General features: G+C 46.7%; 1 protein-coding gene across 2 annotated transcripts in view; it reads right to left on the reverse strand.

Moving 5' to 3' along the window:
- Positions 1-1,441: 1,441 nt before the first annotated feature.
- The window catches only part of MIER1 (MIER1 transcriptional regulator), a 50,321-nt gene continuing 26,326 nt past the window's right edge, over positions 1,442-25,436 (reverse strand). The window contains exons 4-13 of one of the 2 annotated variants that reach the window (XM_040408507.1): positions 18,982-19,137; positions 18,508-18,634; positions 18,333-18,397; positions 16,206-16,278; positions 9,736-9,887; positions 6,333-6,414; positions 5,377-5,468; positions 3,525-3,652; positions 3,295-3,434; positions 1,442-1,873 (exon numbers count right to left, since the gene is read on the reverse strand). In XM_040408507.1, coding sequence (XP_040264441.1) covers positions 1,572-1,873; positions 3,295-3,434; positions 3,525-3,652; positions 5,377-5,468; positions 6,333-6,414; positions 9,736-9,887; positions 16,206-16,278; positions 18,333-18,397; positions 18,508-18,634; positions 18,982-19,137 — 1,317 coding nt within the window. In that variant the 3' untranslated portion in view covers positions 1,442-1,571. Of the gene's footprint in view, positions 1,874-3,294; positions 3,435-3,524; positions 3,653-5,376; positions 5,472-6,332; positions 6,415-9,735; positions 9,888-16,205; positions 16,279-18,332; positions 18,398-18,507; positions 18,635-18,981; positions 19,138-25,436 lie in introns of both variants that reach the window. The other variant, XM_040408506.1, reaches the window with a different exon arrangement.

A 25,436-nucleotide genomic window follows, 5' to 3' on the forward strand; every position in this document is an offset into this window, starting at 1 on the left:
CCACTATAAGGGACTTGTGGTCCTGCAGGTTCAGTTAAGTAGAACTGAAGTAGATTTCAGTGTTCACCTGGCCATACATCTTCAATAGCTGTCGGGTGAACGCTCATTAAGCAGACGGCTATTCCTCCCCGACCCCCTTCCCCAACACACACATCCCTGCTAGACCGGACACGTTTCTTCAATATAGAGGTGAGTGGAATAAGTCAGTGCTAGATCTGCACCACCAAAAGGATAGGGTGTTTAAAGCCAACACGCCTGACCCACCTCCCCCACCCACCAGCTACCATACACATTAGATCAGGCATGGCCAACCTGCAGCTCTCCAGCTGTTGTAAAACTACAACTCCCACCATGCCTTGCTGTAGGCAGTCTGGGCATGCTGGGAGTTGTAGTTTTGCAACAGCTGGAGAGCTTCAGGTTGGCCATCCCTGCATTAGATGGTTGGTTGGGCAGTCCTGTGAAAAGCGGCAGACTAAGCTGGCATTCACTTCATGTGTATGGCCAGTTTTACATACGGAATACAGACCATTAAATGCTGGTACGATACACTAGTCTGAATCCGGCCTAACAAAATGGGTGTTTAACAAAAAATATAATAATTCTTAATGCTCACAAGTTTTAGAAAATTTGCATATATACATGTAAATATCACTAATTTCTTTATATTATAAGGCAACATACACATGTTAGGTGTAGTGGGCAATAAGTCATTATATTACACAAGGAAAATGTGCCGATATCATGAATAACCTGCAACATGATCATTTCAGCAATAAAACAAAATTGACTGTAGGGGGGGAAAAAAAGCAAAACAAAAAACATACAATTTCCAGAATATTCATTTCTCATAAAAGTTTATCAACTGTACAAGTTAAGAAAATTATACAAGCTTTGTTTAAGAAAGGACAGTTCATTCAAAACATAGTTACTGTAAAAATCTCTCAAAGGCTACGAAGAAATCTGGAAAAATACACCACGTATCTTTTTTCAGCCCAGATAGCAATAGAAAAAGACATCATTGATGTCAATAATTTACATACACAAACCTTATTTGGTTTATTCTTAACTTCTACCTATAAAATTGGTGCCTACAACATTCAGGGTCCACCTTTCTTAGCAATTTCAAATCCGGCAAGATAAAATGAAAAAAAAAAAAAAAAATATATATATATATATATATATATATATACACAAAATAAAAAATAATAATTCTTCCCAAATAATGCAGAAAATGTAAATACTATGGTACCAGCAACTATTCACGCCTATGTTGTGGTATATGAATGTTACATTCTGAAGGTCCTTCCATTATTTCTCAAAAAGATAATATAAAATCCCAAAACAATGTGGCTGAAATGTTTTTTTTGGATCAGAAGAAACAATGAAAAAATATATATATATATATATATATATATATATATATATATATATATATATATATATATATATATATAAAAAAAAAAAAAAAAAATAGAGCTTGTTAAATAACCAGTTGAACCCTGAAATTTCGAGAACCCTAAAAACATACTTCAAAAATGTCTCAACCACTGACGGGCGAGGAGGAACATACTTTAAACCTCTCCTTGTGAAAATATTTCCTGAGAAATTTCCGATGATCCGGGACTGTCTTTTCCAGGGCTGTCAACCCGCCGTCTCTTTGCGGAGCGTTCATTGGTGTCATCCAGCTCTTTATCACAGCTGCTGTTAGCATGGCTCGATTTGGAATCACTGGATAAAGTGTCACGGTTGTAGCCATTGGTGTCTGTGTCGTTTGAAGATGGTTCTCCAGCGCTGGGGCCATTTAGGTGAACTCCTCCTAGCGTGGCATCATCTTTATAGGTGGAGACCTCAGAAGGACCATTAACAGCGACCCCTAGGAATTCAGAAAATAAAATTAGAGACAACACTCATCCTAAAATTATTTGTTTAGAGGCATGAGGAGCTGCAAGGGAGTCACGGGACAGTACTAAGAACATACCATAAAGAAAAGGCCCTGTGGCTGCTATAAGAACCACGAAGGAGGGTCCTAGATTTAGTTAGAAGAGCTTCTCTTCTCCATAGACTATGAAGGATTAGATAAGGAGAAACTGGACGAAGACCTGAATCCACTCTTTATTCTTTCAACAAGCCCAGAGCCACTCCATCCTAGGGTGGGAAGGTGTAATGCACCAGCACAGGGGCCAGATTTAGATCCCCCCCCCCCCTCTAGGGAGTCGTAGTTTTAACACAGCGGGAGGGCCGGAGGTTAGCCATCACAGCTCTAGGGAATTTGTTCCCAAATGTGCTCCCTTGCCAAACATAGTAACTTAGTTCATTTCTGAAACCTAGGCTCTGTTCACACTGGAATTTCCCATACCCCTGCCCTCAAAAATACCAGAAACTTGACAGACCCCGTTTAAGCCACTGTGGTCTCTTAGGTTGGTATCCTTTGGACCACAATTTCACCCATTCGTATGTTTTTATTGCATATATACTTACATAGTATTCGCATATACTTCTGTAAATATTAAAACAAAAACAGAACTTAAAGTATAACTGTTCTATTTTTTTTTTGTTGGGAGTATTGGATTGTGGTGATTAATATCTCCTTGGTGGCCCTATTTCCACTTTTCACTGTGTATTCAATTACCCCTTAATTCCACAGCTTTGTTCCCTGTACTGTCTGCTTTTACCTGTGCTTAAAATAGGGTTGCTAGGTATGGTCAGGACGGAGGACGCAGAAGCAGGCAGCGTGCAAGGTCACATTACTGACAGCCAGGGACTGTAAGTAAATGATTAAAGCCAGGTCCTCCCCAGCAGCTGATAACCGTGCCTGGGCTGTGTGCACTTCTCCCTGTCCCTGCACTTGGCAGACGCTCCCTCACTCAGCAGAGCTGGAGAATGCAGAGTTGGAGCAGCGCAGACCAGGGAATGGAGATCTGCCATCTGTTCAGTGTATAAATGAAAGCAACATGTGGTAAGAGGACCCCTTTGTGCTGCAGGAGAGTAACCATTTAGGGGGAGGGCTCTGGTTACTGACACTTCTGGGGGGCTATTGTTACTGGCTAGTGAGGGCAGGCGGGATTAGCCTCAGGGTGAGGGCAGTGGCGGCCATCTTAACTGAATAATGAGATTGCAGTTTTATGCAGACTGGTTGCTAAGGGCTGAATCTTATTAAATATGGGGTAAGTCAGTCTAATAGTAACTGATTCTGGAATATCATGTTATTAGTAACTACATATATGAAAATTGAAATTAGGGTCTAAGTGTGACAGTTATCCTTTAACATCCGTATATCTATATTTATTTTTTTACCATTCTGGTTAGTGTTGGCAGCTGTGCTATCCTCCTTCTCAGACTGGCTGGTGCTACTGTTAGAGGTAGTAGGTGGTGGGGACGGAGCCCGACTAGATGCGGCACTTTCACTTTCATCCAGAAGCCGGTCCATATAATCCCTACAAAGAGAAGTCAAATAGAGTCAGTACTTTTTCTAAACTGGAAAACATACACACAGGAAATACCAGCTAATTATACAAGACACTCACGTTACACCAGGGTGTAGGTTGTACTTCTTTTTGCCAAATCTTGTTTGTTGTGCAAAGAAGTCATACCGCTCCGACTTCTTCCACATGTAGTAAAAAGCCACACATTCTCCAACTGATCGTGTTCTCACCTAGACAACAAATGAAAACGTGGAGATCATCCGCTGCACTTCTGTGGATTTTGGTATATAGTATCACATTCTGCTTTTACATCAGCGTGTATTCTCTGCATAAGGATCCATTTACACGTCTGCAAGTGTTTTGCGGTCTGCAAATTGCGGATCCGCAAAACACGGACGCCGGCCATGTGCATTCCGCATTTTGCGGACCGCACATGGCCGGCCCTGCGATATAAATGCCTATTCTTGTCCGTGGCTGTGGACAAGAATAGGACATGCTCTATCTTTTTTGCAGGGCCGCAGAAGGGAACTATGGATGCAGTTGGCACACAGTGTGCTGTCCGCATCTTTTGCAGCTCCGTTGAAATGAATGGGTCCACACCCATTCTGTAAAATTGCAGAACGGATGGGGACCCATTCATACAGACGTGTGAATGGACCCTAAAGGGTAGTGACAAAGAAGGACAACATACTGTAATTGTGAGGGGCCCGATTTTTTTTTAAACGTTAAAAGAAAATATTCAAAAAAGTTAGACACCTGGCCCTCTGATGACCGTAAAATGTGAATCTGAATGTATTTTCTATACAGTAGACTGAAAATCTAAGGCTGGGTTCACAACGTGGTTGTCCTACATTTTACATATATGTTGAGGGGGAAAAAAAGGATGCAAATGCATAGTTCGCTATGCTTTTCCATCCTGCAGAGCCCAGCAAAAAAAGTTGTTTTTTTTTTAACATTAAAATTCTACAGTGACTTATGCTTCAGTATGGCATCTATTTAACGCAATGTAAACCCAGCCTTGGGCCTCATGCACACCACCATATGTATTTTCCGGTCTGCAAAACGGTGATATGCAAAATACAGATTATGTCTGTGTTGCTTTTTTTTTTTTTTTTTTTGTAGACTGCATTTTGTGGCCAAGAATAGGACATGTTCATTCATTTGCAGAACGGACATGCATATGCAGAAAGCACAAGGATCATCATGCAGACCACAAAATGCATATGGTCGCGCGCATGAGGCCTTAGACTTAGCAAGTATATTTGTCTATATTATACGCTCCACTTTAGGGCTCATTCACATGACCGTGCAGTTTTTTGTGGCCCGCAAATTGTGGATCCGCAAAACACGGAACGGAACAGGAAGCCTATTATAGAAATGCCTATTCTTGTCCACAAAACGGACAAGAAAAGGACAGGACAAAATTTTTGCAGGGCCACGGAACGGAGCAACGGATGCGGACAGCGCACAGAGTGCTGTCCACATCTTTTGCAGACCCATTGAAATGAATGGTTCCGTATAGGCCCGTATACGGAACGCAAAATATGTTCGTGTGAACGAGCCCTTATACAAAGGATCCTTGTATAGCAAGGTAAGGTCTCATGCACACAACCGTAGTTTTGGCCCCCGTCTGATCCACATTTCTTACGGATCGCACACAGACCCTTTCATTTCAATGGGTCCACAAAAAACGGGGACAGAACACAGATGTCATCTGTGTGCTGTCCACATCCATGTGGCCATTCTGCAAATTATAGAACATGCCCTATACTTGTCTGTTGTGCGGATAAGAATAGCCAGTTCTAGTAAAATGTGGAATGCACATGAGTGGGATCCGTGATTAGCGGATGCACAGTTTGTGGACTGCAAAATGGATAGAGTTGTATGCATGAGGCCTTAGTGGCAGGATCTCCATCGCATAAGCTGCACTTCCAACTTCCAGCAGTATTGCTACCTTGTTTGCTTGTATCAAATGGAAATCTTTTCCATATGCTTTCAGACCTTGCTCAAAATTCCGGCATTCTTCTTCAGTCCATACAGAAAGTTCTTCTGGGGAAGAAGAGCCACAAAAACAAGAGATTGTTTCAATTTCACTTTTTGCCATAAAAAAGATTTATTACAAGCAATCTATATCAATTGCATTTTAGGCTGCTTTCACACTGTGTTTTGCGTTTAGTCTGTCTTCGGACACTCTTAGCTTCCATCAAATGAATGAAGGCCTATGGATCACACAATCACCTTCCTGTGCATGCGTCAAATGTATCCATATGTGCCCATTCACAGAAAATAAGAAAAATGCCATTTTGACCTTCTTTGTGGCTGGTATAGCATACAGTGTGTATGTATGTAAAATATGTGTGTATGTATGTAAAATTATATATATATATATTTTTTTTTTTCATGGGATCCTAGGAGTGACAAATACCACTATGCCTATAATACTACACTATACAGTGGCATCTTTTGAAAGTGTATGTCGGGATATCCTCTTGATATGCTGCAAAGCACAGTGTGATAGCTCCTCTAAAGGCCCCTATACACCAGTCGGCACAGCAGGCAATTATGAGAAACAAATCTTTCTTTCCTGATAATTGGCTGCTCATTACAGGAGGTGAAAGATACATTTACACGCATCAATCACCTCCGCTGTAGCGTATACATTCAGTGTTTCTGGGCAGTACATCGTTATTTTGACAGCCGGATCTGCTGCTCAGAAATGACGACTTAGGTGACCACAGCAGTGATGCTTTTACCCAATGAACTAGCGTATCAGCATCTTTACACAGAGCAATTATCTGTAAGGAGCGTTCCTAGGAGTGCCCCTTCCTCATATTTGCCCCGCTCAGTGGCCCATGGTAAAGGAGCATTTACTGAGAAGTTTGGCGGCATAGTACAAGACCGGTTGCTTACCACGTGCTGCTTTCACATTAAACCTTAATCTTCTCAAAGCTTCTTCTGTGTCAAAATTACATTTCACCAGTTCATAAAGGGCCTGAGAAACAGTAATTGGCAATTTAGGAGTCATAATTAATAGTGGAGTTTTCTTTAATAAAATCTATCAAACTGGACACAGACATAAAATTTTAAAATAACTTCTAAGATTCCTAGATTAGTTTTAAGAGAACATGTATTACTAGACATCACATTACATTTTTTTAAATTAAAGGGGGCTGTTCAACAAAAATTCTGGCAGCCATTGTAAATGTGGTAAAACAATCAGCATTCACCTCTTCTCTCCCTTCCACTTCCAGCACTACGCTCTGGCCCTCCTCGCTGCGGACATCTTCCTAGCTGCAGCGTTTAACATTGTGATCATACAGGTCCATCACTGCAGTCAATCACTGGCCCCAGAAGAACAAGAGGTGTCAATGCTGAGGCCAGTGATTGGTTGCAGCTGTGAACTGTGCACACTGAAGGTCACCTCTGCAGCCAGGGAAAAATAAACAGCAGGAAGGACCTGAGCTCGGCACTGGAAAAGGGAGGGGAGAAAAGAAAAGGGCGGAGGGGGTACCCCTTTAAAACAACCCACAAGAGAGGTAAAAATGAAAGTAAAACTGTGGGACAAGGGAGCAAATATTGTAACCAGACTTCAACCCGCAATGTTTAGATCATAACAGGAATTTCCTCTCTGATCATATACATTATTTAAATAGTTTAATGCTTGTTTTTTTAACCGCTTGCCGCACACGTAACGCCGATAGGCGTCCGGGCGGCAGTGCTAAGCGACGCCTATTGGCGTCATCTCGTGAGACCAGAGATTTCCTGTGAGCACGCGTTCACAGGATCGCGCAGTTCACAAGTTGATCTACAGCCTGCCAGCGCTGATCATTCGCTGGCAGGCTGTAGATGTTAAAAAATAAATAAATAATAAAAAAAAATAATAATAAAAATATCGCATCAGAAAGGTATATTAGACGCTGTTTTGATAACAGCGTCTAATATACCTTCTACCTGGTCCTCTGGTGGTCCCTTTTGCTTGGATCGACCACCAGAGGACACAGGCAGCTCTGTAAGTAGCACCAAGCACCACAATACACTACACCCCCCCCCCCGTCATTTATTAACCCCTGATCACCCCATATAGACTCCCTGATCACCCCCCTGTCATTGATCACCCCCCTGTAAGGCTCCATTCAGACGTCCGTATGTGTTTTGCAAAACACGGACACCGGCAATGTTTCCGCAAAACACGGACACCGGCAATGTGCTTTCCGCATTTTGCGGATCCGCACATTGCCAGAACTATATAGAAAATGCCTTTTCTTGTCGGCAATTATGGACAAGAATAGGACATGTTCTATACTTTTGCGGAACAGAAGTGCAGATCCGCAATTTCGGATCCGAGCGGGACAAAGTCTGTCCCCATAGAAATGAATGGGTCTGCAATTCCGTTCCGCAAAATGCTGAACAGAATTGCGGACGTGTGAATGGGGCCTAAGGGTCCCTTATCACCGCCAGTTAGCCACTTGTTAGGTAGTTAGCGCCCAGCCCACCGCACTCACTGATTAGCGACAGCGATGACGCTAATCAGCGACTAATCAGCACTAGTACTATATAGTATCTGCAAGTGATCAAGACTGATCGCATTCAGATCTATATCAGTACATTAGGGTCTCCTTAGGCTCTACAAAAAACGAAGTGTTCACCCGATCAGGCCTGATCTTGAGCGCACACTTGCGTTCAGTCCGCCCCACCGCAGTGACAATTTTTTTTTTTCTGATCACTGCAAAAACACACTGTAAAATCGCTGCGGCCCTATAAAGATCACTTTTGAGCTTTTTGGATCTTTATTAGCGATCGCAGCTTTACTTTGCAAGCACTCCCATGTCCTTTCCCCTCTTTTTTTTGCACATTTTCTGGCAGAGATTTTTTCATCCACATTGATCGATGCGAATGAAGAAATCTGTGCCATTCATTTTTTCTTTCAGCCCAGAGGCTGAACGAAAAAAAAAATAATCTCATTACCCGTATGCTCAATATAAGGCCTCATGCACACGACCGTGCCGTTTTTTGCGGTCCGCAAACTGTGGATCCGCAAATAAACGGAAGGCGCCCGTGTTGCCTTCCACAATTTGCGGAACGGAAGCCGGCAATATAAATGCCTATTCTTGTCCGCAAAGCAGAACGGAGCCACGGATGCGGACAGCACACGGAGTGCTGTTCGCATCTTTTGCAGCCCCATTGAAATGAATGGGTCCGCATCCAAGCTGCCAAAACGGCGGCTCGGATGCGGACCCAAACAACGGTCGTGTGCATGAGGCCTAAGGAGAATAGCAGAAACTCCTAATGCTGGCAATACATCTACTGATTGCGGAGACCCTCAAAATGCCAGGGCAGTACAAACACCCCACAAATGACCCCATTTTGGAAAGAAGACACCCCAAGGTATTCGATAAGGGGCATATTGAGTCCATGAAAGATTGAACTTTTTGTCACAAGTTAGCGGAAAAGGAGGCTTTGTGAGAAAAAAAAATATATAAATAATCAATTTCCGCTAACTTGTGCCAAAAAAAAAAAAAAAAAAAATCTTCTATGAACTCACCATGCCCCTCACGGAATACCTTGGGGTGTCTTCTTTCCAAAATGGGGTCACTTGTGGGGTAGTTATACTATCCTGACATTCTAGCACCTCAAGAAACATGACAGGTGCTCAGAAAGTCAGAGCTGCTTCAAAATGCGGAAATTCACATTTTTGTACCATAGTTTGTAAACGCTATAACTTTTGCGCAAACCAATAAATATACACTTATTGCATTTTTTTAAATCAAAGACATGTAGCACAATAAATTCTGACACAAACTTGTATAGAAATGTAATTATATTTGAACAATTTAACCAGAGAACGTTAAAAATACACTTTTTTAAAGAAAATTGCGGCCTATTTTGATTAATATCAGAAAAACGAAAAATCTCAGCAGCAATCAAATACCACCAAAAGAAAGCTGTATTTGTGAGAAGAAAAGGAGGTAAAATTCATTTGGATGCCAAGTTGCATGACCGAGCAATAAACCGTTAAAGTTGTGAAGTGCCGATTTGTAAAAAAGGGCCTGGTCACTAGGGGGGTATAAACCTGTGGTCCTTAAGTGGTTAAGGACAGTCCACCAAAAAAAATGATGGCAGTGTAAAATTGTACAGTACGTGTATATGCTGGCTGTGCAAGCAAGTGTTGCCATAGTTGGGGCTCTTTTTTGTATTATGGCGGCAGTTATCAATTATTTCACAAAACCTATGTACCTGGACAACTATAGTAAAAGCTACGCAATATGTTAGCATGTTGAACACATCCATCAAAAGTTGAGAAGAATAAACATACCTGTTCATTGTCCTTTATATGTGCTCCTTCAGGGATAGCATCCAAACCTTTCTCCTCCCCAGTCCTTCTTGATGCTTCATTCAGAAACTCAATCACTCTTTCCTCCACTACAAAATCTGGGTTCCACAGTAATTGGTCGTCATTTTCATACACTGCAATAACAAAAAGCTAAAAATCTGAACAATTTTTTTATTTTACTAACTTAAATAGTTATATATATATATATATATATATATATTCTGTAGCACTTTACAGACAATAAGGAGACTTTTGTATTACTTACCAGTAAAGTCTCTTTCTCGCTCTTCCTTGGGGGACACAGGAAACCATGGGTATAGCTCTGCTCCCTAGGAGGCGTGACACTAAGCGAAAGCTGTAAGCCCCTCCTCCATCAGCTATACCCTTCAGCCTGGAGAAGAGACTGCCAGTTGCGTGTCCAAGTAGTGAAAGATAACCACCAACCGGAAAAAGAACTGTCGAGCCCCAACGGGGGCAACCAAGCCGGAACCACAACTGTAACCCAATGAAGGGCGGGTGCTGTGTCCCCCAAGGAAGAGCGAGAAAGAGACTTTACTGGTAAGTAATACAAAAGTCTCCTTTTCTCGCCCATATTCCTTGGGGGACACAGGAAACCATGGGACGTTCCAGAGCAGTCCCAGAAGGGAGGGACCAGAACAAACTCAACCAACGCCAGAGGCATCAATCCACTGCCGCCTGCAACACCAGACGGCCTAAAGCAGCGTCAGCCGACGCATGAGTATGCACCCTGTAGAACTTGGTGAAGGTGTGCAAGGAGGACCAAGTGGCCGCCTTGCAAATCTGCTCCGAAGAAGCCCGATTTCTCTGAGCCCAGGAAGCCCCGACCGCTCTAGTGGAGTGAGCGGTAACACCAAGGGGAGGAACCCTGCCCTTGGCGAGATAAGCCTCAGTAACAGCCATCTTGACAAAACGAGCGATAGCAACTTTGGATGCCGCCATCCCTCTGCGCGACCCTTCCGGGACCACAAAGAGCGAGTCAGTATGCCTGAAAGAGCTGGTTACTTCCAGGTAAATCTTGAGCGCCCTGACAACGTCCAGGCGATGAAGCTTCCTCTCCCGCGGATGGGAAGGGGAAGGACACAAAGAGGGGAGAACGATGTCCTCGTTCAGATGAAAGGCGGAGACCACCTTAGGAAGGAAGGAAGGGACCGGACGAAGAACCACCTTGTCCTGGTGGAACACTATGAAAGGTTCCAGACAGGAGAGTGCAGCCAATTCGGACACCCTCCGAAGAGAGGTGATGGCTACAAGGAAAATAACCTTGCAGGACAGAAGTCGCAAGGAAACCGTCCGCAGAGGCTCGAAAGGAGAAGCCTGGAGCGCTGAGAGAACCAGGTTCAGGTCCCAGGGCGGTACCGGAGGGCGATACGGGGGAACCGCGTGAGCCACGCCCTGAAGGAAGGTCTTGACAGGACCAAGGGGGGCCAGTGGGCGCTGAAACAAAATGGACAGCGCAGATACCTGACCCTTCAAAGAACTAAGGCCTAGACCTTGGGCCAGTCCGCTCTGCAGGAAGGACAAAACGGTGGGGAGAGAAAAGCGGAGCGGAGGAATCCCCAGATCGGTACAGAACCCCAAAAAAGTCCTCCAGGTCCTATAATAGATCCTAGAAGAGGACGGCTTACGGGCGCGGATCATGGTGCGGACGACATCCGCAGAAAAACCCCTACGTGTCAGGACGGTGGTCTCAACAACCACGCCGTCAAACGTAGGGACCCTAAACGCGGGTGGAAGATCGGTCCCTGAGAGAGAAGATCTTCCCTGGCGGGCAGTGGCCAGGGCGCGTCTGCCAGGAGCAGCATGAGGTCGGCATACCAAGACCGGCGGGGCCAGTCCGGAGCGACCAGAATCACCGAGACGCCTTCCGCCGCGATCTTCCGAAGGACCTTGGGCAGGAGAGGGATGGGAGGGAATATGTATGGGCGCGCGAAGCCTCGCCAAGGAAGAACGAGGGCGTCGGCTCCGCAAGCTCCCGGATCCCTGGCCCTGGACAGATAGGCGGGGACCTTGTGATTGAATTTTGAGGCCATGAGGTCCACGTCCGGAATGCCCCAACGAAGGCAAATGGCCTCGAATACCTCCGGGTGAAGAGACCACTCGCCGGGGTCGACGGTGGTGCGACTGAGGAAGTCCGCCGCCCAATTGTCCACCCCTGGAATAAAAATTGCAGATAGGGCCGGGACGTGGGCTTCCGCCCAACGGAGAATGCTGGTGACCTCCCGCATCGCTGCAGCGCTGCGAGTGCCCCCCTGGTGGTTTATGTACGCCACGGCCGTGGCGTTGTCTGATTGTACACAAACTGGATGACCCTTCAGCAGATGAGTCCAGTGTCGTAGAGACAGAAGGGCCGCTCTCAGTTCCAGGACATTGATCGAGAGTTTGGACTCCGATGGAGACCAAATGCCCTGGACGGATCGGGGAGGAAACACGCCTCCCCAGCCCGAGAGACTGGCATCGGTTGTAACCACCAACCAGTTGAGTGGCAGAAAGGACCTGCCCAGAAGAGGGGACTGTAACCACCAGCGGAGAGATGACCGCACCGGAGGCGACAGATGGAAGGGATGATCCAGAGACTGCGGCGATTTGTCCCAGGAGGAGAGGATCGCCCGTTGGAGAGGGCGGGAGTGAAACTGCGCAAATGGGATCGCCTCGAAGCAGGCAACCATCTGCCCCAATACCCGCATGCAGAAGCGGAAGGACGGTCGACGGTGGAGAAGGAGACCCCGAACCGCCCCACGGAGGATCAGACGTTTTTCCGAGGGAAGACGTACCTCCGCCGTTCCCGTGTCTAAAAGCATTCCCAGGAAGACGAGTTGTCTGGAGGGGGGAAGGGAGGACTTGGGGAAGTTGATGACCCAACCAAACCTCGCCAGAGTCTCTAGAGTGAGATCCACGCTGGCAACCGCTTGAGAAAGGGACGGAGCCTTGATGAGGATATCGTCCAAGTACGGTAGCAGAAAAACACCCCTGGAACGGAGTAAGGCTAAAACCGGGGCCAGGACCTTGGTGAACACCCGGGGGGCTGTTGCCAGTCCAAAGGGAAGGGCGACAAATTGGAAGTGGAGATCCCCCACGGCGAATCGAAGGAAGCGATGGTGACACTGGGCTACCGGAACATGGAGGTAGGCATCCTGTATATCGATGGAAGACATGAAATCTCCCTGCTCCAGGGAAGCCACCGCGGCGCGGAGGGACTCCATCCGAAACCGTCGAAGGAGGAGAAAACGGTTGAGCTTTTTGAGGTCCAAAATGGGCCGCACCGAACCTCCCTTCTTGGGAACTACAAAGAGGTTCGAGTAGAACCCTTGGAATCTTTCCTCTAGAGGAACGGGGGTAATCACCCCCCTGTCCAGTAAAGCTTGAACGGCCGCGGAGAACGCGGCCGCGTCTTTCGGGTCTCGCGTGGGGCGGGAGCGAAAGAACCGATCCGGAGGGAAGGATGCAAATTCGATTTTGTATCCGGAGGACACAATTTCGAGGGCCCAGGCGTCGGAGACGTGAGCCATCCAGACGTCCTTGAAAAGGAGGAGCCGGCCCCCCACCCGGGTGGGTGGGGGCGCGCCTTCAGGCAGAGGACTGTTTTGCTGCGGGTGTGCGGGCAGCCTGCGGCTTGCGCCAGGAGGGCTGCGCCCGAAAAAACGGCTTCCTACGCTTGTCCTGGGGAGGAGCCGAAGCGGCAGCTGTGGTGGGAGCCCCAGAGGCCCTGCGGGAGGACCGAAAACGAGACGCACCAGGGCGTCCGCGGGGGGCGCCCCTGGCTTGGGGTTGAGGAAGATGGGTGCTTTTACCACCCGTGGCCTCTGAAATAAGTTCGTCTAAGCGGACCCCGAAAAGGCGGGAACCCGCAAACGGTAGCCCCGCCAAGGAACGTTTGGAGGCAGCGTCCGCTTTCCAGACCTTCAGCCAGAGCTCCCTCCTGACGGCAACTGCCAGGGCGGAGGAGCGCGCAATAAGGGCTCCCGCATCAAGGGAGGCCTCGCAGACAAAATTCCCGGCCCGAATAATAAGCTGGGCCAAGGAACGTAGGTCCTGGATGGGGATGTCCGAGTCCAACTCCTGTTCCAGCTGCGTACCCCAAGCAGAGATTGCTTTCCCTGCCCAAGCAGAGGCAAAAACCGGTCTGAGGGCAGAACCGGAGGCAGCAAAAATGCCCTTGGACAGGGTCTCCATGCGACGGTCCTCCGCTGACTGAAGAGAGGACCCGTCGGGAACAGGGATGGCCGTGTTCTTTGACAGCCGGGCCACAGGGGGGTCTACCTTGGGTGGGGAAGACCAGGTGGCCACGACATCGGCTGGAAAAGGATAGCAAATGTCCAGCTTCTTTGGGTTGACAAAACGGGCGTCCGGGCGAGCCCAAGCCTTAGACACCACGGAGGAGAAATCAGAGTGGATTGGAAAGACTTTTGAGGCCTGCCTGGGTCTGATAAAGGAGACGCTAGCTGCGTCCGAGCTAGGGGGGTCATCCTGCACCTTAAAGGTGTCACGTATATCAGAGATGAGTTGAGCCATCGCTGAGGCTAGCTTGGACGGCAGGGCCGAGTCCATTTCCAAATCTGAAGCCGCCAATTCACCTTCAGAGAGCGAATCCTTTGGAGAGGAGAGGCTCGTCTGGGTGCGCACGCGTGGCGGGGAGAGGGAGGCATCCGAGGAGGAGGCTCGCTCTACTCTAATACGCTTCTGAGAGTGCCTAGCTCGGGAGGGGTCACTAGGAGAGGATGAACCCGCTGCAGCGGCAGAAGCAGTGGACCCGGAGGGCGCGACAGTCAGAGTGGCGTCCTGCGGGGTAGGTGGCCTGTCTATTAGGCGGCCCACGACATGAGTGAGGCTTTCCACGGCCTGGGACAGGGATCTAGCCCAGTCAGGCGGGTCAGAGGAAGCAGGGAGCGACACAGCGGGCGACTGAGGCTGCGGTGGAGCTCGGCATGCAGTACAGTGCGGATCAGACTGCCCCCGGGGAAAGGGTTCCCTACAAGCGGTACAGGCATGGTACCATGGCTTGGCGGCTGCAGAAGGGTCTGACATGGTGGAAAGATGTTGCACTTTAAAGCAACAGTACTGTGGCACGGAGGGGGTTAAACAGTCCTACCAGACCCGATGATACAAGCGGCAGCTGTAAGGGGAACAGACTGAGGAGGCTGTGGAGGAGAGGCAGCAGCACGGAGCTGAAAGGCTTCAGGATCGCACGGCAGAGAGATGAACCCGGAAGTAGCGGAGCGCAGCAGCACGGAGCTGAATGTGTAAGGAAGCTCCGCCCCCCCTCTGCCGCGCTGAAGCCGAAGCAGAGCCGCGCGCGCGCGGCAAAATGATTTTAACCCCCAAGGATGTTGAAGTGCCGGCCATGACATGGCGCCGTTCATGCCAGGAGAACGGCTCCCACCGCGCCTAGATGTAGCAGACGGCTTGCAAGTCTGCAGCCGTCCCCTGTAAGGCAGCGTTCTAGGACTTGCCCAGATAGACTGCCCTCCAACTATGCCCGGTAACGTCCCGATATGCGGGGGGGGGGGGGGGGGGGGCGTGGGGCGGGTTTGCAGTGGTCATGTAACAGTGGCCATGTTGGTAGCAGCGGTGGGAGGGAGGAAGGGGAGGCTGGAGCAGCCACTCTCACCATACGCTGTCTTCGCCCTCAGTCCATCCAGCGGGGTCGCCCCTTCAGCTCCTGGCACCGCGGTGGCAGGAAGCCGGGGGAGGGACTTGGCGTGCGGGCGACCCTGAGCTGGCGGGACGCAGGGGAGCGAGGCTGCCCTGGTCCACCTTGTCTTCTGTGGGGGAGGCGGCAGTGCGGAATTACCGGCACTGGCGCAACTCAACCCCGGGAGAAACAGAGGGGTCTAATGCGCCTCTGTTGTCCCTGTAGGTAGACAAAAAACCGAGTTAAAAACAACAAATACGTAAAAAATAAAAATCATAGGATAACAACCCTGCATAAGCAGGGGGTGTCTTGCCTCCTTGGACACTAAGCAAAAACTGGCAGTCTCTTCTCCAGGCTGAAGGGTATAGCTGATGGAGGAGGGGCTTACAGCTTTCGCTTAGTGTCACGCCTCCTAGGGAGCAGAGCTATACCCATGGTTTCCTGTGTCCCCCAAGGAATATGGGCGAGAAATCATTTTTATCACTAAGTACACAAAACAAAACTAGGACAGATTCAAATCTACCACTAATGGACACACACTTTCATCCTATTTAAAATGGAGCTACACTGCATTTCACTCGTTAAAGTAAAATCAAACATCCTATCCACTGGCATTAACCAGTCTCTGTTGCCAACCCATTCCATCTATACAGCGGGTAACAGGATCCGGAAAGCCAGCGACCAGATTTGTTTGGCCAAATTCAATTGATATTACCAAGGTAATAAAAGAAAAAAATATATATAAAAATATATATTATTACATTTAAAGCTTTTTAAGACTATTGCCCAGGTAAATACTCACCCTTTTCTGTTTCTCGGTATCTAGAGATTCCAATTGGGATTTCAGCTTGAAACATAGACCCCACCATAATCTCCTGGGAGGAAAAAAGTAAAGCTCATATACCAATACCTTTATACTTAACCAAGACTAATCATTTATTACAGCAATGTCCAAAGTAGGGGTGGGCGATATAGGCGATATGCGATATAAATTTGTGCCACGATATGGATTTTGAGCTTATCGCCTATATCGCCGGACCGCGATATGATCGCGCTCTCTGCGCGCACCATCTTCTCCTGAGCTGGCACACTGGGCACAGTGGAGAAGGAGAGAGTCCATCCCTCCCCACCGTGCGCGGCTGCCGCTGACCACCAATGACAAAAGAGGAGGAGGGGAGGGACTGACAGTAAATCATTGAGTTTTCACGATCTCAGTGAGCGCGTGAAAACTCAAATCCGATGGTATATTCTAACCCCCAGGCGTTCCCATGGTGACAGGGACGCTTGCCTGGGGGTTAGTTAGAATATACAGGGCCACGCCGCTGACAGTAGAACATTTAAAAACGAATCCGTAACTTTAACTTTATTCATTGGTGATCTCTTTACTGTATACCAACCTTACTAGGTCTTAGCTCCGGTAACAGCAGGCAGTGCGGGCGGGCGGCGCTCACTCACTGACGTCCTCCCACTAGGCGGCGCAGGCGCATGACGTCAGTGAGTGAGCGCCGCCCCCCGCACTGCCTGCTGTTATCGGAGCTAAGACCTAGTAAGGTATACAGTAAAGAGATCACCAATGAATAAAGTTAAAGTTACTGATTAGTTTTTAAATGTATTCCTGTGAGCATCGGGGGGGGGGGGGGGGGGGGGGGGGGATCTGTGGATGGCACCGTTTAGGGGAGGGGGGGGGGGGATCTGTGGATGGCACCGTTTAGGAGGGGGGGGGGGGGGGGAATCTGTGGATGGCACCGTTTAGGGGAGGGGGGGGGGGGGGGGAATCTGTGGATGGCACCGTTTAGGGGAGGGGGGGGATCTGTGGATGGCACCGTTTAGGGGAGGGGGGGGGATCTGTGGATGGCACCGTTTAGGGGGGGGGGGGGAGCTGTGGATGGCACTGTTTAGGAGGGGGGGGGGAATCTGTGGATGGCACCGTTTAAGAGGGGGGGATCTGTGGATGGCACCGTTTAGGGGAGGGGGGGGGGGATCTGTGGATGGCACCGTTTAGGGGAGGGGGGGGGGATCTGTGGATGGCACCGTTTAGGGGAGGGGGGAATCTGTGGATGGCACCGTTTAGGGGAGGGGGGGGGATCTGTGGATGGCACCGTTTAGGGGAGGGGGGGGGGATCTGTGGATGGCACCGTTTAGGGGAGGGGGGGGGATCTGTGGATGGCACCGTTTAGGGGGGGGGGGGGGTCTGTGGATGGCACCGTTTAGGGGGGGGGGGGGGATCTGGGGATGGCACCGTTTAGGGGAGGGGGGGGGGATCTGTGGATGGCACCGTTTAGGGGAGGGGGGGGGATCTGTGGATGGCACCGTTTAGGGGAGGGGGGGGATCTGGGGATGGCACCGTTTAGGGGAGGGGGGGGGATCTGGGGATGGCACCGTTTAGGGGAGGGGGGGGGGGGGATCTGTGGATGGCACCGTTTAGGGGAGGGGGGGGGGGGGGATCTGTGGTCGGCACCATTTAGGGGAGAGGGATCAGCTCCCTGCTGTTGTGTGCACAAAGCACAGGGCAGCAGGGAGAGTGTAAAGTCCTATTCACCCTAATAGAGCTCTATTACGGTGAATATGACAAGGGTTCTACGTTCTAGCCCTTAAGGAGACAAATAGTTATTAAATAAAAAGTAAAAAAAAGTTTAAACACGCCCCCCCAAATATAGAAAACAATATATCGCAATATATATCGCATATCGCACATGCTTAAAATTATATCGCAATATAGATTTTAGGCCATATCGCCCACCCCTAGTCCAAAGCTAACCAGGGTAATGGGACAGTGACATGTAAGGACACCTCTCCACTTGGTCTCAATGGCAGATGAATCCTATTTTACTCATCACTTGGGGTCTCAGATGCCCACCTACCAGATATTTATAGTGTATCCTGTGGACATTTACAGCATCACAAAAAGTAGTCATTTAAAAACATTTACTTTTTTCCAGTCTTCTGATGGAATGTAATCTTCATCGTCCTCAGATTCTTCTTCAATTTCATTATCTGTGAAAACAGAGACTGGTTTTAATTTTGCTGCTTTAAGTCCAGGACAAGTCATTAGAAATTAGTTTGTAATACTTTGTCTAGCGCAACGCTGAAGAGCCATCACTTACTTGCATCAAAATACTTGCAGCGTCGAGGACGGATAACTTCTTGCGTTTCTTGAGTAACTGGTGTGGGGTCGTCATTAGAGGAACGAGTCTCATCTTCCTGACCAGATGAATCTTTAATGGCTTCATCCTGGGAATAAAAAAATAAAAAAAGTAAAGCCATTTGTTACCAGCGCTGATCTGACCAGAGTTCTTCACCCCCCTCCTCACAATAAAATAAATACGTTCAGCCCATGGCAAGGTGATATTTGTCCATTGTGGGACGACCCCTTTAAGCATTTCTCCATCCAGCATGGATCGTATAACATTGGGGGAATGGGAGAATTTATTAAAAAAGGTCAATTAAATGCATGTATTCCTAAAAATATAGATATCATATTATTATAAGACACTGGCGAGCTTATAACCGTGGTGCTTTGTATTTGTATCTCGCCTACAAAACATTTTTTATTTTTTTAAATAAAGAGTTTCAAGCACCTTATGTTCTCCACTACAGCCGCTGTTTCCATCATTATCTTCCTCTTCTTCCTCCTCCTCCTCCTCTTCTTCATCCTCTTCATCTTCTCCAGGCATAGGTACTGTGCTGCCGTAGCCATAGAGTCTCAGCAACTCATGAATTGGCATCTCACTTTCCTGAAACATTACACATGCTTATAATAAGTTGAACTTTACAGCATCTTCTTTTTCATTACAGAAAAAAAAAAAAAAAGCTAAAAAAAATTAAAACAATATCTGCAAATGGCGTCACCTTCATAAGAAAGCGTTTCCAGACTGGAGTAATCCTTGTAAAGGCAGGACCTCTACCCAATGCAATAAAGTAATAAAATATCTAGGCAGGTCTTGTTAACCCCAGTGTAAACTATGGTCAGCCAGGAAAAATAAGGTAAGATACCAAAAATCATCATCCAACGTGTATGCACTATGCCATATGTAAATGGAAATTGCATATTAAGCATCCTTTGTGTTCAGGTTGCCTTGACTTCCACTCCGCACAGTGACTTATGTAGGCTCATAAAAACACACAGGAGTGCACACCGCATCATTAATTTACTCAGCTTGCTCCACTTCACCTTCTTGTGGCATTCTAAAAATTTAAATCCTATGAAAAACTAGATTTTTGTACTTACCGTAAAATCTGTTTCTCTTCCGTTCATGGGGGACACAGGCTTGACCATGGGTATAGATGTTGCCGCTAGGAGGCGGACACTAAGCACACAAAGTGTAAGCTCCTTCCTCTTCAGCTATACCCTTCCTACAGGGACTACGCTAAATCAGTTTAGTGCAAAAGCCGTAGAAGCCAGACATGAGAAAATCACATTATGTGAAAACCCAGAACCACACAGGCCCGAAAAAGGCCCTTAAACAAAAAACTGCCCCCCCCCCCCCCCCAATGAACGGAAGAGAAACAGATTTTACGGTAAGTACAAAAATCTAGTTCTCTCATCCGTATCATTGGGGGACACAGACTTGACCTTGGGACATTACAGAGCAGTCCCAGGGTGGGCCCAACAAGAAACCCTCTAGCCACTCAGAGGACCGCCATCTGCAAAACTCTACGCCCCAGAGAAGCTTCAGAAGACGCAAAGTTGTTAACTCTGTAAAACCAGGAGAAGGTGTGCAAAGACGACCAGGTAGCCGCCTTGCACACCTGAAGGGCTGAAGCCCCATGATGCATCGCCCAAGCAGAATGAGCAGTCACCCGGAAGGGTGGGGCCCGGTCACTATCACAGTACGCTGACAGCCCCTGTCTCGGCTGTTCGGGAACCACAAACAGGGAATCCGTCCGCCGTAAAGATGCAGTCTGGAACAGATATACTCGGAGTACAGAGCGACTGCTCCAGAGAATGCGACGGGTCCGGACAGAATAAACTGAGAAAAATCTCATTCAGATGGAATGCCGACACCACCTTCGGAAGGAAGGACTGAACAGGACGATGGACCACCTTATCCTGATGGAGGACCAGGAAAGGCGACCAACATAACAGAGCCGCGAGTTCTGACACCCTAGGGATAGAAGTGATTGCAATATAAAAAAAAAAAAAAAAAAAAAAAAAAACCACACACCTTATAAGACAGGAAGCGCAGCGACACTTGCTGCAAAAGGCTCAAACGGTGAAGACTGGAGTGTTGAGCACTAGATTAAGATCCCAAGGATCCCTGCAGAAAAGTCCAAACTGCCCAAAGCGAAGCTAAATTCCGTTGAAAAGGAATAGAGAGAGTCGACACTTGCCCTTTGAGGGAGCCGAAAGCCAGCCCCAAGTACATGCCAGACTGCAGGACAGCCAAAAGCTGCGGCAAAGAAAAGCGAACGGGAGACAGCTGCTGCCGCTCGCACCAACTAAAGTAAGACTTCCAGATCTGGTGGTAGATCCGGGAAGACGACTGCTTTCTGGCATGAATTATGGTCTGGACCACGGACTCCGAGAACCCCCGAGCCTTTAGTACGGCGGCTTCAACAGCCATGCCGTTAAATGTAGCGACCCGAAGATCGGCCCCTGAGACAGGAGGTCCTCCCGAAGAGGAAGATGCCAAGGCTAGTCGGCGAGGAGAGTGATCAGAGACGCAAGCCACACCTGGCGTGGCCAATCGGGGGCCACGAGAATGACCGGCAGTCCTTCGGACCTAATCCAGGGAGGTCTGCCTCCTACAGACACTAAGCTAAAACTGATTTAGCTTAGTCCCTGTAGGAAGGGTATAGCTGAAGGGGAGGAGCTTACACTTTGCGTGCTTCGTGTCAGCCTCCTAGCGGCAACAGCTATACCCAAGGTCAAGCCTGTGTCCCCCAATGATACGGATGAGAAATAGCCGTTTGTTTTTTCTTTTACCACAAATTTTCCAGCCTGCTCCACACAGCACTACTTATGGATACTAACCCATGGCTTAGATGTCAAGCTAAAAGGGAATTTATAAAAAATATAGTAAAATATATTCCTTTTTCTAGTGTTTTGATTTTCTGATTGTAGATTTTTTTTTATTCCATTTTGTATATGATTATGGGAGCAGCCATCAAGCCAAAGCTGCAGGGTGTTGTGCTTTTCATAAGTATATAAAACATTTATCTAAATATCATAATTATGGTGGATTTGATTATACCTATAAGAAAGGGTTACAGCCAGCTCACCTTCCGATCCTGTGTAGCGGTGCACGGGGCGGACTCAAGCCAGTCCAGCGGTAAGTAGACAAAAGTGAAAAAATGCTCCAGCACCAAAGGACGTTTTGTGCAAAAAATCCCGGTCTTTATTAATTCTTCACCAAAATGCAGGTACAGACAGCAACAGTGACAAGAACCCACTGCTCCCCACGATCTGCGCGTTTCGAACGGTGTCGTTCTTACTCATGATCTCAGAGATCTCATGAGTAAGAACGACACCGTTCGAAACGCGTAGATCGTGGGGAGCAGTGGGTTCTTGTGTCACTGTTGCTGTCTGTACCTGCATTTTGGTGAAGAATTAATAAAGACCGGGATTTTTTGCACAAAACGTCCTTTGGTGCTGGAGCATTTTTTCACTTTGTCTATATACCTATAAGAGGCCATATTGCTATATGTATGTATTTTAAAGATGGCCGAGAGAGGGTCATGGGAAGGACAGTTCAGATAAGATTTCTTCTCATGGATGTACCAGTTTGAAAAAAAGGCCTTGTCTCCTTATGGATTTATGACGGGGGATAAGGATGTTCACCAGACGCAGCTGGTGCTAATTACCTCTACAGTTTGGTATTTATTAATGAGGCAGAAAAGCTGTAATATCTATATACCCATATAATAAACCATAGTTTTGTATAAGAAAATCAATAAGAAACATGTATCGTTTTATATTGTTACGTATTATTAATGACGTTTATTTGTCATTATAAATTTCTCAATAGAAATGCATATATTCCTATTATATTATTAAAACTGTTTAAGTGTAAACTCTGTTAGTGTACTTTCACATTTGCGGCAGAGTGATCCGGCAAGCAGTTCCGTCTCCGGAACTGCCTACCGGATCCGGCCATCTGCATGCAAACGGACAGCATGTGTAGACTGATCCGTCTTACAAATGCATTGCAAAAACTGATCCGTCTCTCCGGATGTCATCCGGAGAAACGAATCAGTTATATATATTTTTTGCACATTTTTACCGGTCTGCGGAAGGACGGAGCCGGCATTGTGGTATTTTTAATACCAGTCCCGGCACTAATACATTTCAATGTAAATTAATGCAGGATCCGGCATTCCGGCAACTGATCCGGAATTTTGGACGGAGATCATACCGCAGCATGCTGCAGTATTTCCTCCGTCCAAAACGCCGTTCAGTGACTGAACTGATGACATCCGGAATGGATTTCTCTCCATTCAGAATGCATGGGAAAAAACTGATCAGTTCTTTTCCGGTATTGAGCCCCTATGACGGAACTCAGTGCCGGAAAAGAAAAACGCTAGTGTGAAAGTACCCTTAGTAAGATGTGTTATTTTAACTAACCATCAATCACCCATTGGTGTAGCAGAGGAGGCACAGATATCTATGAGAAAACAAGGCTCATCATTATTATCTATAACATAAATTTAGTAGTATGGGAAACATTCAAATGGTGCCCAAACATCTGTGTTTTAGTTTGTTTTGTGTCAAAATGAATCCCTCTAGCTTTGGTTTAGGTTCCAGAGGTCACGTGTATAGAATGTGAGAGTCATATTTGGATATTTAACCCTTAATAGAATGATACTAATAGCTTAGGTAATAGTGTCACCTAGGGGTAAACGAGCAACATTACACCAACAGCAGAAATGCATTTTGGGCAATACAATGACATCACAGTCATTATCGTATATACGCGCCTAGCCGACAATGATTGGAAAACTCCAAGCTAGGAAGGTGTGTCTAACTGATGAGTTTATGATCATAAACCACACACACACACACGAGGGAGAGGAACAGAACGGAAAAAAAAAAAAAAAAAAGCAACTGGACAGCAACAAAAGGGGAACTCTGATTGGAATAATTTCATTCCATAGTCAATACCAGGCTTGATAATTTATATTGCTACCCCATTATCCGAGATTTGTCATAGTTTGTGCAGAGCAAGGATTCGTATCTTATTAACGTTAGAGTTTTTATATCTCAAAAGTGTGGTCGGGACATTATATTTTCTTCTGTCTGAGAGGAACTGTGTATACGCTGGTATTTGTGTTGGTGCCTAGTGGCGAATTTTGGGTACTGCATATCACTGTGTATCATTGAGGTTCACATTGATTAATCTTTGATTGTATTTTAAATTATTGTATAAATTTTTTCTTTGATACTTTCTTTTATATAAAGCCTTTTGCTTTACATCCCCGACAAGGGTGAGGGGTGTAGATAAGCTGTGGCCATAGCGTTAGCAGTATATTGCTGTTAGCTATCAATAAGTATAATAGGGTCCAGTAGAGATCTGGCATATTCCCAGCACTGTCAGCTGGAAGTCACATTGGAGGAGGAGTGAAACTAGTCTAAGGCCAGACACAGACAAGCAAGTTCAATGCGAGAAACACATTGCACGTGTACGCTTGATTTCCCGTTCTGACCTCTGCTCCTCTGATATATAATGCTGCTGTGTGTCCCCGCCAGACCTGTCTCTTGATTTACACTGAGGGAATTAGGTCCAAACAATTCAGTAGATTCGAGGTCTCCCATGGGCACACAGTCAATATAATTAGGCTTGAGCGAATCGACTTTCGGATCATAGATCCAAAGTCAATTCATTCAAATACTTTGATCTTAATGCTGTTTCCATACAGCATTACAATGTATTTCTGTGGAGCCAAAGTTTGTCTTGCCAGAAGTCGCGTAAGACTTTGGTGAATTACTACTGTATTCATATCTGCGTATTTAAAAACAATTTTAAATATGAAACCAAAGTGGGCTTTGGTACCGAAGTACCAGCCAGTACCAAAGCTCACTTCGGAATGCTAATTTTAAATATTTTTTAAATATGCAGACATGCATACAGTAGTAATTCGCAACTTTGGGCGAGACGAACTTTGGCTCCAGGAAGCCAATACATTGTAATGCTGTACAGAACAGCATTAAAATTGAGGCATTTGAACTAATAGACTTTGGATCCATGATTCAAAGGTCGATTCGCTCAAGCCTAATTATAATGTGGTGTGATCCTGTCAGAGATCAGAACGGGGAATCACTCTTACACACGCTGCAAGTTTCTTGCATTGAACTGGCTTGTCTGTGTCTGGCCTTAATGAGGACAGGTCCTCAATATTAAACTCCCAGAAAACCCCTTTAATGTTCCAAATCAATGTCTTTTTGACATTGTGGCTTTCTTTAATACTAGCTGTCTTGCTCATTAAGTTATTCTCATTGAAATTCAATTATTTCACTACTTGTGGTAATGTCGCAGGGTGGGACAAACCTCAGGAGCCAGAGTGCTGCAGCGTTATGGACCGCTTTCTATTGGTGATAAAGTTCTTAGGTTATATTCACATCATACAAATTCATAAATAGGTAGGCTCACCAGATAATATTCCGGAGCTCAGCCTGCTCTCTACCAAAAAGCATCCAATTTAAGCACAAATATACAAATGACTGGCTCACGGAAAAAGTTAACATTTATCATTAAGAACATATACATATCACAGTCTAATACTAATAGAAATAAGAATCATAAAAATAGATAAATAAAATGTAAAATATTGAGATCTCATTAACGAATATACCCCAATAGCATAAATAATAATAGATAGATAAAAATAAATAAATTGATAAAATAGAATCAAATCGGTTTTGGTCCCATTTATTATCATCACATGCGGAGCTCTCGCACGTGCTGTTGTCAATGACGGCTTGGCTGACTGAGGCTAGGTTCAGACCTGAGCGTTTTGCAGCGCGTTCCTACGCGCTGTAAAACGCTCAACAGGCAAGAACCAATGCTTCCCTATGGGCATGGTTCTCACCTGAGCG

Source organism: Bufo bufo, chromosome 9 (assembly GCF_905171765.1).
Source record: "Bufo bufo chromosome 9, aBufBuf1.1, whole genome shotgun sequence".
Taxonomy (NCBI): domain Eukaryota; kingdom Metazoa; phylum Chordata; class Amphibia; order Anura; family Bufonidae; genus Bufo; species Bufo bufo.